General features: G+C 43.1%; 1 protein-coding gene across 1 annotated transcript in view; it reads right to left on the bottom strand.

Annotated features, from left to right (window-relative positions):
• COL9A2 (collagen type IX alpha 2 chain) overlaps positions 1–12,814 on the bottom strand; it is a 157,926-nt gene that overhangs the window by 50,423 nt on the left and 94,689 nt on the right. Inside the window, exons 17-20 of the mRNA XM_069223778.1 lie at positions 7,190–7,243; positions 6,554–6,607; positions 3,686–3,739; positions 1,881–1,925 (exon numbers count right to left, since the gene is read on the bottom strand). Of these exons, the coding sequence (XP_069079879.1) occupies positions 1,881–1,925; positions 3,686–3,739; positions 6,554–6,607; positions 7,190–7,243 (207 nt within the window). The remainder of the gene's footprint in view (positions 1–1,880; positions 1,926–3,685; positions 3,740–6,553; positions 6,608–7,189; positions 7,244–12,814) is intronic.

Raw genomic sequence — 12,814 nt, 5'->3', positions numbered from 1 at the left:
TCAGATAAAAAGAAGGTGAGCCCACCCCATTGACTAGAACTTGTGATTGTGGGTTAGCATAGACAGATTTGGCCATTGCAGTAAAATTGTCACAGAACCCAAAGTGCGAAAAGGAAGTGCCAATCCACCCGGACAAAGGCTTTCTCTTCCTCAAGAGCTAGTAAGATTGCCGGTATTGACTTCTTATTTGCCTTTTCAACCAGGTGGATCACCCTTCGAAATTATTGTGTGTTTGTCTTCTCTTGTTGAACCCAGATTGGTCTGGATGTATTAAGTCAGGCATATTATCGTCAAGTCGGGTTGCAAAAAAATTTGCGTAGTGTTTAGCATCAAGGTTAAGGAGGGTTATAGGCCTACAGGATCCGCACTCTTGAGGATCTTTCCCCAGTTTAGGGATAACCGTGAATAAAGCATCACTCATGGATGTAGTAACTGCTTTGTTTGTAGCTTGGTAATTGAACAAGTCTGTCAAATAGGAGGCCTGAACAAAGGGTCTTTTAAAATTGAGTGATGAACCCATCTGGCCCTGGGGATTTGTGGAGTTTTAGCATAGAGACTGCAATTTGGACCTCTTGTTCCTGAATTGGTTCTCCCAACACATCCATCACCTGGGATAATGTTACTTCATCCAAATAGGATAACTGGGCTAAATCATCAGCGGGGTCGGCAGTATAGCTTTATCTATAAAACTGGATAAAGGTTTTGGCTTTGTCATCGTTAGAGACAGCTAGGGAACCATTTCCCTGAACAATATTTCCAATATATTTTTTTCATGTTTGATCTGAAGTTGTCTAGCATTAAGTTTTCCCCTCAAAGCTGTCACCTTCCTCTGATGAGGCAAAGAGGGACTTTCCTTGTGGCCTTTTTCAGAGGTCTTAAGCTTATCTTCTAAGGCTAGTCTATCTGTTGCTCTTTGTTTATTTAGTGTAGACTGAAGGGCAGTGCGCTTGCTGAGTTATCACCGCGCTTTAAATGCATCCCAAGTATTGGCAAAATTTGTATCTTGGTGTTTGTTAAAAAAAAAATCAAACCTCTTTAATCGTTTGCCTTATTTAATCTCTAAAGAGGCGGTCCCTAGTGAGGGAGCTGGGAAAAAAAAACAGCGGTGGTACTTGGGTGGAGGGGTTCCCCATTCTATTGTCCAACTCACCAGAACATGATCAGAAGAACGATTGGGTAAAACTCAGCCTCAACCAACAATGGCACAAGGGGTTTGCTTATGAAGACCTAGTCCAGTCATGAATAGGAGCTGTGAGGGTGTGGAAAAAAAACGTATAATTGCGTACTGTCGGATGGAGGGTCCTCCAAGCATCGACCAGCCCCAATGAGGAGAAAGCTTGCTTTAAAGTTTTGGGGAACTCCCCATGTAAGCCCTGTGAGGGTATGTACTGTCTTTCTCCAGGTCCCAAGTGAGATTAAAGTCCCTCATTAAGAAAACCTCCCCATCTGCAAACCTCCTCAATAATAAAACCAATGATTGCAAAAATGGGATTTGTCCCGAATTAGGAGTATATATGGAGGCAAAGGTAGACAGGCAGCCCGCCAAATATCCTTTCACTATAACTATTCTGCCCTCACAATCAGTTTTGCAGACAACTGGTTGAAATTTTAGTGAGGAATGGAAAAATAGCACAACCCCGTTATGATTGGTGGTGGCAGATAATCTGTACATGAGCGGATACATTTTGTGGCATAATCTATGGTCCTCATCTCTCCGGAGATGTGTTTCTTGCAAGGCAGTCACATCATGGTGCCAGTCAAGCAAAAAGCTTATGGCGCAAGACTTTCTTTTTGTTACTCCTATGCAGTGTGCCAACAAAAGGTTTCTATTTGGAAAAGGAAGAAATAGTACTGGGACAAAAGTGTCAATGGGCGCATACCTTGTCACCAACACCTCCCTTGGGTCCTGGTTGTCCGGGCAGACCCTAAGAACAAAAAGAAAGAAACGTGAGTATAGCCCATGTATTAAAGCTAGACACGTGTGGTCCTCTGCCCACATCTCACAGCCACCCGACTGAAGCACAGCTACCTCAGTCAACGGGGTAGGTCAGCCAGGTAAGGACAATGACACAGAAGGTGGGGCATTACTATTACTGGAAAGCGTAGCTCTTACAAGGAGATATACACGTTTTGCTACCAATCACCAAATGATGTACGCATAGTGTGCCAAACTCTCACCAAATGGGTAGAAATGCTGCACTTCTGTGAAAAAACACAACTTTACGAAGGGAAAACGAAACTACTGTGAACAATTATACATCTATATATCAATACTGCACTAATAAGAAGAAAACCACACAGGAGAACTGCACTTCTCTGAATAAAAAACACACAATTATCTTAATAATATTGTACTGCTCTGAACAAATAAACACAGTTTACAATGGGACTACTGACCTACTTTGAACAAAAGACTTGAGAACACTGTCATTCTGTAAACATAAAAATGTCTTTACCTTAGGAATATTGCACTACTGCCTGGAATATCAAGAGAATGCTTCATTTCTGAATTGCCAAAGCAATACTGCACTACAGTCTGCCAAATCCAAAACATCGCCACTGGCAGCAGAGTGTGTCAAACCAACAAAATTGCCATAAGAATGCTGCCCTGCAGAGTGCAGCACGTTTAATGACCGCAACACTACTGCACTGCTTAGTCCAGTGCTTAATTTGTAAATAGAAACGTGCCGGTGCCCAAAGCCGCCCTCTTAAACACGCGGCCTGCTGCATTTAAATGTGCAAGCACGGAATACTGAGGCAGCGTAATCCTGAAGCCATCCCGGACCTCTTCAATCCATTAAAAGCTACTCCCTGCCCCTTCAGCTGACTCTGGCAGTTTTCTACCTTAGTGACGCTTTTTTTCTTTTTCTCTTCCTCCATCTTTCCAGTATGTGTCTTTTGCTCGCAGCAAATGCTTGAGGCAGAAGAATAAGCCCCGGCCCTCACAAATAAGTGCCGGTGCTCAGCACCGGAAACAGCAAGCACAAATTAAGCACTGGCATTGTCCCACATCAACAGCATTACAGCATTTCGACCATATATAGATTCTGTGTTCCAAATCCACCAAATTAAGAAGGGAATAGTGCACCTCAGTGCGGCAAATGAATAGACCTTCACTATGGAATCGCCAATCCACAAACTAAATAAATAATATACTACTATTAAGCACCAGACAAATAGTGTATGTTACTTTTCAAAATCCACACCATTATAACAGAGATATGGTATTATATAGGTAACTTAAAAAATCTAAAGCCCTTTCATAGGTGTAATGTAAAAACCACAGAATTACCACTACTACACTAATATTCTATGAATGTGCAAAGCCACAGGACATCTATAGGAATATAGTGTGCCAAATGCATAACATAAAATAGAAACAATACTCTATAGTCAATTCCAGTTTTTCCTTAGAAATACTTCACTGTAGTATGCAAAATATCCTGGGTCCAACTCTCAAAATGAATCCCTAAATATATATCATGTCCACAACATATGCACTGATATGACTAATAGCAGATGGTGCGTTTGATTCCTTTTCCTGTTGTCGCTAAGGTGAGGAGGGCCTGTCTGTGAGCCTTATGGACCACACTCCAATGAGGTACAGAAGCCAGTTCTTCAGGGAAATGAGTGAATGTAATTAGCAGAGAAGGCATGCTACAGGTTATCACAATAAGGTACTTACAGCCATTCCTTGGTGACCAGGTACCCCGGGGAAACCAAGTTGTCCGGGACCACCCTAGAAAACAGAAAATAAAAATGAACCACAAACAATTGCAGATGTTCCCTGCTTGGAAAATAGTATGGTGCACATAGGAGGTGAAAACTTTGCAGAGATGTTTGTCGGTTTAGTTGAGTTTAGTTACGATTACTTTAGGTACATTTCATTTAATCTAGTTGAGTTTATTTTATTCTACAAGCTCGTAATGCCCTAAAGGCATCCCAGTGCTATGTAAAGCAGATAATCAAGAGAATGAGTGGCTTTGATGACTATGCCAGATGATCAACTGACTAACAAATAGCCACATCTTAAAAGATTCTGTACATTTTGGGAAGCTTCTGGTTTGATGTAGGTCGGACGAAGATTTCAAACTTTAGGCATTCAAACTGAGAAAGCCTTTCGTACGGTTCTTGTTTTCTTGAATATAAGAACTTTCAGAAAATTAGAAACTTTCAGAAAATTAGCAATGAATGATGCCTAGATTCTATCAGGCATATCTTATGAATTTGAACTCTAGGAAAATGGGTCCCTGGTGATATTCTACTTTATGGTAAATGGATTTTGTCACAGGTTTAAACTAAATGCTTTGCTATATGGTCACTTTATAGGTTGGGCAAGGTTGCCCATGGAGGAAGTGAGCACTATGCTGGGACGTCTGCTTGTTGAACAACACCTTCCCTTTGAGTAAGTGAGCATTTTGCAGGGATGTTTGCGGGCTAAGCAAGAGCTACCTACAAAGAAAGTGAGGACATTCCAAGAAAGTTTGCTGATAGCACGACAGATATCCATGGAGTAGATGAGCACTCTGCGTGGATGTTTGCTTGTTGAACACAACTACCCCATAAAGTATGTAAGTACTTGGCAAGGATGCTTAATGGTTGGACAACAGGTGCTCCTGGAGAAGATGAGCATTTTGCAGGGATGTTTGCTTGCTGAATATGAGCTGCCCATGGACTAGGTGAGAAGTTTTGAGTGATGTTTTCTGGTTGTACAAGAGCTTCCCATAGAGTAGATGAGCTTTTAGGAGATGTTTCCTGGTTGGGCAAGAACTTCCCGTGTTGGAAGAGATGATCAGTGTGCAGTGGTGCTTTCTGTTTGATGAGTGTTACTCATGGAGGATGAGGATGCTTTTCAGTGTGAACTCAATGTTGGATCAGAGTTGTACAAGAAAGAATTAAAATCTTAGCAAGAACTTCAAAAAGTTAGAGGAGCGCTGGAAAGATCAGTTTAAACATACACTTTCTGGATACATCAGGGAGGCTGAAGGAGGAAGAGGGCACTTTGAAGACGTGATTCTTGGTTATAATAGTCTTGCACATATAGGAAGAGGCAGCTTTAAGAAGGAGCTCCCTGGCTATGCCACTGCTGCACAGGGAGCATTGAGCAATTTGCAGGGAGAATTCTTAGTTGCACCAATGATGAAAATGGAACATGTTGATACTTTGATTAAGGGATATGTGTGTGTAATACTATTGCACCTAGAGGATGTGGACCTGGGGTAAAGGTGGCTTCTTGTGGGTATTGTCTTCCATGGTGGGAGATGGCACTTTCGGATACTGTTTATACTTACTAGTGTTGCACATGGAGGACGAGAGCACTGTGATGGAATGTACCTTGTTGGCCTGTAGTTACACAGTGAGGATGTGGTCATTTTGCTGAGATGATATCTGGTGGGAACACTGTTGCTCACGAAGAATATGAGCAGAATGAGGAGTTGCACCACAGTTAAATTGATGAAACAATTTTACCTAAAAGCTTTTGAGTTGACTGATTCTACGCTTGAAAATGATGGGCTCTTAGCAGAACAAATACCTGTAAACACTGAGGACTTGGGAACATTGTCATCATCTTAGTGATACGTAAAGGGGTGGCCGTTTGCCTATCGTGGCTCGCTGCGCTCTAAAGGGGTGGTGCGCGAAGGGGGTCGGGGTGTAACAAAAACATTTAATAAATAAAAACGTACCTGTTCTGCCGCTGCGCTCCCCTTTCCCTCATCACTGCAGGCACAGGCTCCCGGCCTGCCGTGCAGCCAATCCTCACGCTGCTCGGAGCAGCGTGAGGATTGGCTGAGAGCACTCCCAGGCAGACTGGGAGCCTGTGCCTGCTCTCTCTAGCCCGGCAATAGAGTGCCGGGCTGGGGAGAGCACAGTGCGCATGTGTGTTTGGCTGGCCCGAGACGGCCGGCCAAACACAAATGTGCAGTGAGGAGAGTGCACAGTCACTCCCCTCGTCCCCGTCACCCCAATGCTCCACCCCTTTAACAACAAAAGGATAATAAACATACTTTATTATCCTTTCACTGTTAAAGGATTTTAGCGGCTGCTGCTGGTGGGGGTGGGGGTGACGCTCCTCTGCCATAGCGAAGGAGCCGCCGCTGCCGCTTGCCATATGTTTCATGAATGGAGGGGTTTGATTGGAACAAAGAAGTATCAAGACTATGATTCGTGGCAGTGTTGCTGAGTAACTGAAAGGATTGAATTTGGACACTAACATTAAATTTCAAGAGTTTTGGAACTGCATTGGAGACTGCTTCGCCTCTTCAGTTATTTTGTTCATATCTTACACCATCCTAAAGACACATAGCATGGTGGTTTTTTTCAAAGGACAATTCTAGTGACTCCAGCAGATACAATTTTCTGTACTCATTGTTATACAAGTGTTTACTTAAGGAGTGCCTCTTACCTGTCTATTAACTATTCATGAATGTAATAGTTTACCTGACAAAGAGCGAGGAGATTTTACGATATGCTTTGAGGGTGGATATTTGCTACCCCTGAAGGAGAAGAACACTTATATGCACGTTCTCAAGTAAGACTCTTTTCAGTCACTTACCTTAACGCCAGGGACACCTGGAGTGCCATCCTTGCCGTCGATGCCAGGTAGACCCTGCAGAAACAGTGGAGGTGTCCATCAAAAACGTGTGATACGCTCTGTAGTGCAATGCATGTAGTCTCCCCCTTTATATCACTCTGACACCCCTCTCCTGGCATATTCCATCATTTAAAGTCTCACTTGTGTGATCTCACTCCTATCTACAACACTCTACCTTACTCGCACACTTTTACAGACTGGTCGTCACATTTTCAAACATGCAGCCTCACATGTTCTTAAATCAGGCGTGAACAATATTAGGAATATATCCACTCACATACTCTTAACTCTCTCACATGCACTTGCACTCGCACATGCTCTTTCACTCATTGTCTCTCGCGCCTGGAACCTGACTCACATGTACTCAGTCACACACGCTCTCAGTGTCGAACTCTCATTCTACATTCGCTCTCTCGCACTCTATCACATATTCATCCTCAGACGTGCGCGTGCTTTTGAAGTACCCCACAATCCACATGCCCTTCTTGCCTCCCTGGACTCTCGCTTATTTCTTGGCAGTCTCAGACTTTCCAGTTACATGTCCCTTCGAAGTGTGGTAGTCACCCTTGCCCAGTAATGCACTGTTTGAGTACTCACATTGTTCCCCTTGAGACCCATCGCTCCTTGTAGGCCTTGGCTGCCTCTCGAGCCCTGAAAAAGAGAAATGCCGATACGGGTTATATATTTCACGCTCCCCAACCTTGAAGGAAAATGGCTGTTTATCTTTAATATTAGTTTTGCTGCTTGAGCGGCTGGTGGTAAGCATCCTGTGCTTAGCTTGCCATCTAGTGGTTCAGTCAGAAAAGTTTATTTGTGTGTCTCAACATTTTCAGTTGCGGGCATTGATTTTGTAACCTGTTGAATGGGTTGGCTCTGAGAATCGTGTGCATTTTTTTTACTTTTCAAGCTGCACATCTGTTGTAAAAGGTACTTAAAACTTTTGTTTGCAGCATGGAGCTATTATAGGTGCGGGCTCCCGGCACAGATTAGATTAGCAAGAAGCATTCTTACTTAGGTGCTGAGCTTGGGGCTTCTGCAAACGTAAAACAATAGTAAAATAAATCCGCCCACATGTGGCTCGTGTCGCTGCATTAATACCGCAATGTCTTGTGGGTATACGAGTGGAATTCCAAGTTGCTGCTCCGCAAATGTCACGACAAGCTACCTTTCGCACGAAAAATATCAAAGGGATACAAGAGTAGCGTGCCACAGCAGCTAATGTAACATATTTCCTGCGTGTTCACAACAGATTTGGGTACATTCTATTATCCAGCTTCCTAATCTCGGTTTGGTAATGATCATCCGTCTTCCCCATCTAGAAGTAGCCGAAAAGCCAAATTTCTGGCAGCAAAGCCTTAGCTTGATCCAACATCTGAAAAGTTTGCCCTATTTAGAATGGTCCCAAGGACTTTCATTTTCCAGTTCAGGACTACCAGAGGGTACTGAAGGCTCTGAATAGGAAATTGTTAAAGTGACCCTCATGCATTGGGAATGACCTCTCAGTATATCAGGGCCATCTGTCTTTAGTATCCAGAAACAAACTTCTGCATAAGGGGTTGTTTATAGAAAACAAAATACTCAACTGAGTGGCTGCAACAAACATGGCACCCACTCTGTAAAGTTGACAGCATTCACTGCAGCTGTCGCAAGGTTGCTGCATGAAGGCTCTAGCGATACCCGCCAGGGTGGCAGAGAGGTCTCTGATTATGGCTGCAGTTCTACACCAGCGAAGCAAAGATCGTCGCCTACACTGACTTAGGGGACTGCTGGGTCACTTGACATTTCTAAATGACCCTCAAGTAGCTCAGTTCTTTTATGAACATGAAAAGATAGGATAAGATGTGGATCTAACTCCTGGTTATGTGAAATGAATAAGATTCTCCGTGTATAATTTGAAAACAGATCGTCTATTAGCACAACACGTACTTCACTGACTCTATTTAGTTATGGTATTACTTCTAAAAAAAATACTCCTTTTATCATTTTAATGTAGATAGACACTCGGTAGAACTAAGAGGCTAAACTAATGTCTAATAGTGCACTATAAAATGCCAATAACATAACACAGAATAACAAAAAATAATGTGGAATGTATACATCTGCTCAAAGGGAGGGGGCGGGCTCAGCTTTTGATTCCCATTTTAGGAATAGTGGCCTGGTTGCTGACAGTGTCCTTGGTCATGTGGTGGTTTACTAATTGCGAAAACAGTGACTGAATTGACCCATGAGTACCCCTTCATATAACACAGAAAACGGAGACACTGGTCTGTATATTATCTTTTTACACACACACACACCCCGCCGTCCCTGTTTCCATAGCTTCCCGAAAGGAGCTGACCGTCACTGAAAAATGTGTCCCTTTCTCATCCTCTTCCATATAATCCTGGAATTTCTCAGCTGCCCCCTGTGTTCAGGAGTTATACATGATCTGGATATCGAACGCAATGTTCTTTTTTCACATGGAGAATCAACACTCTGTTCTAATTTTTCATCGCATTTTCAGTTTGTTTTTCATCTTCATAGAAATGTGGCATGTCTTACTACTTCTGGTCTCTAGTCTGTATGGCACTTAGTAAAATTTTCAAAGGTGCGGATGTCTATACCAGACCGTGTCAAGTGTAGCTAGGTAGTGTCCTTCAGATTTAAATTCTTGCAAAGGCTGCTTTTTTGTGTATTGGAAGGAATTTATAGTTCTTCAAAATAATATCCTGTCTATAATTTATACCAGTATCCAGCATTATTTATTTGTTCTCCATCATGGTTTTAGGGGCAGAGGTACCTCCAGGCAAACCTTCGATATAGAAATGTATGTGCCTTTCAACTTCTTGGGAGCCGATAACATAAGAATCTTTCCTCTTTTAGAAGATACTTCTAGTATAGATTGAGAAGAAGAATGCCTCCAGATGTTAAGTACTTTTTTGAAGGTGGGAGTTTTGAGTGTTGATTCTTGGGTGGAAGAAAGCCTCCCATTCTTTGGTGTGTGTATGTCTAGATTTTGTTGGCCTTTTAGGGCACCTTGAAAAGTTAATTGGTTTCAAGATCTTTTTCTTCACACTCGGTACCATCTCAGAGGCCTGCATCTTTCCAGCTGCCATACCATTACCTGGCTTTTACCCTTACCCACACCCGTACCCTTACCCTTACACAGCCATACCCTTACCCATCTTTTATCCTTGCCCGTACTCTTGCCCAGCCATACCTTTACCCTCCTTTTGGAAGCTTGAGCACCTCTATATGCTTTCAGATCTTCATCGGAATCCCAACATCTTCTTTGGTATAGTTTTTATGCCCTGGTGCATCTTCCTCTTTCTGGGCTGGACCTCATAGCCAATGACATAGCACAGAGAGGCGACTATTTATCTCTATGCAACGGACGTGCCCTGGCCTTAATCCCCACAAGCGCATCGTCCCGTTTTCTCATGGTCTTCAGACAAACACTGCGAACAAATGTGCGGCTAGTCGACTCACAAAACTAGAGAACTTCAGTTTAGGCAAATATTTGTTTTTGCCCACCACCACTTCAAATGTGAGAACCACTACATTAACAAAGAAAGTATACATTTTCGTATATCACTAACCAGAGCTCATCCTGATAAATCATGGTAAACTTTAACAATAGGTTGGACAGCCCTCTTTCCTATTTAATGATAACATGCTGCTCATCTCCTGATTCAAAGGTAAACATAATCCACAAATGACACTGAGACAGACCGTTGTCGAGCACTGACAGCCTACAGGAATCTAATAATGGGCAATCCCACAGTCAACTAGCACGGAAGAAAACTTCGATGAAAAACAATCCACATTTGCCGACTCAAAACCTAGAAGAATGTACAAGTATATAATGTGAATATAAGCACCATCAAGAATCAAATCAGCAATATTTTAGTTCAGGAAGGGGAACATGTTCCAACTTCCATTAACGTTTGTGAGTTTGCCACCTCGTTGCATCTTTTAAACTACTTTCATTTGTACTTGCACCGATATCCTCTACATGTACATTTAGCCTTTTCCTGACCCTCTGCATGCCATGGTTCAATGCATGGCTGTTCTCTGATTTCTTATGCGTAGAATTCCGCTTCTTCCTTGCAGCTGTTCTCTAATTTTGAAGCTACAGCTTTTCTCTGACTACCTGTGTAGCTTCTTTCCATCTGTGAGCAGCAGTTCTCTGACATATTGTGTGCCGCTTTTCACTTAATGCTTTGTGAAGCAAGTCGCTGACCGCCTTTGTACAGTTGTACTCCAATATCTTATGCACAGCTTGCGTTGCCTGCTAGTGCACAGCTGTTCTCTCATCACCAGTATGTGGTTGATTTTTTGATTGGCTACACACAGCTGCTCTCAGATTGCCTTCAAACCACCATTCACTAATTGCCTACCTTCAGTCAATGACTGAATGTGTGCAGCTGGACCCCTATATGCAGCTCTCCAATATTCTAGCTACTCTCTTTATGGGATAACCTATGTAGACATCAGTCGCAGCTTGCAGAGCGAGGAAGGGTCGGGCGGCGCACGGGGTGGGGGAATAAACATTTAATTTATATTTAAAAAAACACACTAACCTTGCTCGCTTCCGCTGCCGCATCGCTCCATCCGCTCCTCTGCTGTAGGCACAGGCTCCCACCCTGCCCTGCACCAATCCTGACGCTGCTTAGAGCAACGTTAGGATTTGCTGGGAGCGCCCAGCCAGGGTGCTCCCATGCAGACTGGGAGCCTGTGCATGCTCTCCCCAGCCCGGCAACTGTGTTGCTAGGCTGGAGAGAGCCTACTGCGCATGTGTGTTTGGCCGGCTGAGATGGCTGGCCAAACATACATGTGCAGTGAGGGGGAGTGCTCTGCACTCCCCCTCACTGCTCATCCCCCCCTGTGGCCCGCCCCTTTACAAGAAAACAATAATAAACCCAGTTTATTATTGTTTTCTGGTGAAGGTTTCGCAGCTGCGCTGCTGGCAGGGAGGTGATGCTCTTCCGCCCTAAAGGTTGAGCCACCCCTGGTAGAGATGTTCCATGTTTTCCCAGGTACATCTGTTCTATTGCCAGTGTGTAGTTATTCTTTATCTATGAGTAACTGTTCTCTCTGCCTGTGTGCAATTGTACTCTGGTTACACAGCTGCAGCAGTTATTTAGTTGGTTATGACCAGCTGCTATCTGAGTACTTATTTAATTACCTAGGGGGCATCAGCTGCTTAATGACCTGTGTGCAGCTATTCTCCAAATAAATATACGTTTGTGCTACTCTCTGAGTAATAATTTGCAGCGGTTCTGTGATTGACTACAGTATATGCATGTGTGCGTCTAGATGCCCCCGACGACCAGGGGGCAGCTTCTCTGTTTACGTACGCTCAGCTGTCCCCCCACAGCAGCTCTTCTCTGACTGCTCATGTGCACTACAGCTATTTTCTGGTTCTTTATTTTGCAAATGATCTCTAATCACCGGTGTTCCAGTTGCTTTCTAACAGCTTTCATGCTGCTTCTCTCCATTAACGTTTGGGCAACTTTGTTTCAATGCAAATTGATGTCAGCCCCTTTCAAAATGAGTTAAAGTGAGGCAGAATATACTGAAAATTCAGAGATGTACTATGACTCACACTTACTGAAGGGTGGAACTCTTGACAAAGCGTTGGCTTATGTTATCCCCCTACAGTGTCACATACAAATTTGTACTTAATATCCTCAGTCTTTCGGAAGTGATATGTGAAATGTACTCTTTTCATATTTCACTCACAAATCAATGACAGGTTTAGAGGCTGGGCCTCCAATTGCACTAATGATGGGGCGGTCAAAGGGTCTGGATTATGCATTGCACAAAAAGGCAAATTACTGAATGTAGCAGCTAAATCAAAAGACAGGCATCCAATTAGAGAAAAAATGTACCATCTCTGCGGGTCGCAGAGGCCGGAGCCAGCATTGCTGGAGTCCCAATATACACAGGCTGACTTACATCACTGGAAATATGACTGCTGTGAAATGCCAAGGTGCAAATGAGGCATGTATGAGGAAGGTGAACAGAAAAAGCATTCTACTGGGAAATAATTGCATTTTTTAAAGTAGCAATACCACCTGAAGGTGACACCAGTTAGCCATATATCTTTATTCGGTTGTAAAAACATTCATAAAAGCACATAAAATACAATATACACAGTACATAAAATCAGTAAAAATTTATAAACAACAATATAAAAACATTTTCTTTTCAAAAGAACAATATCAAATATACCTGACT

Source organism: Pleurodeles waltl, chromosome 3_1 (assembly GCF_031143425.1).
Source record: "Pleurodeles waltl isolate 20211129_DDA chromosome 3_1, aPleWal1.hap1.20221129, whole genome shotgun sequence".
Classification (NCBI taxonomy): Eukaryota; Metazoa; Chordata; class Amphibia; order Caudata; family Salamandridae; genus Pleurodeles; species Pleurodeles waltl.
Note: the sequence above shows the minus strand (reverse complement) of the source record. Positions and strands in the feature narration are given on the sequence as shown.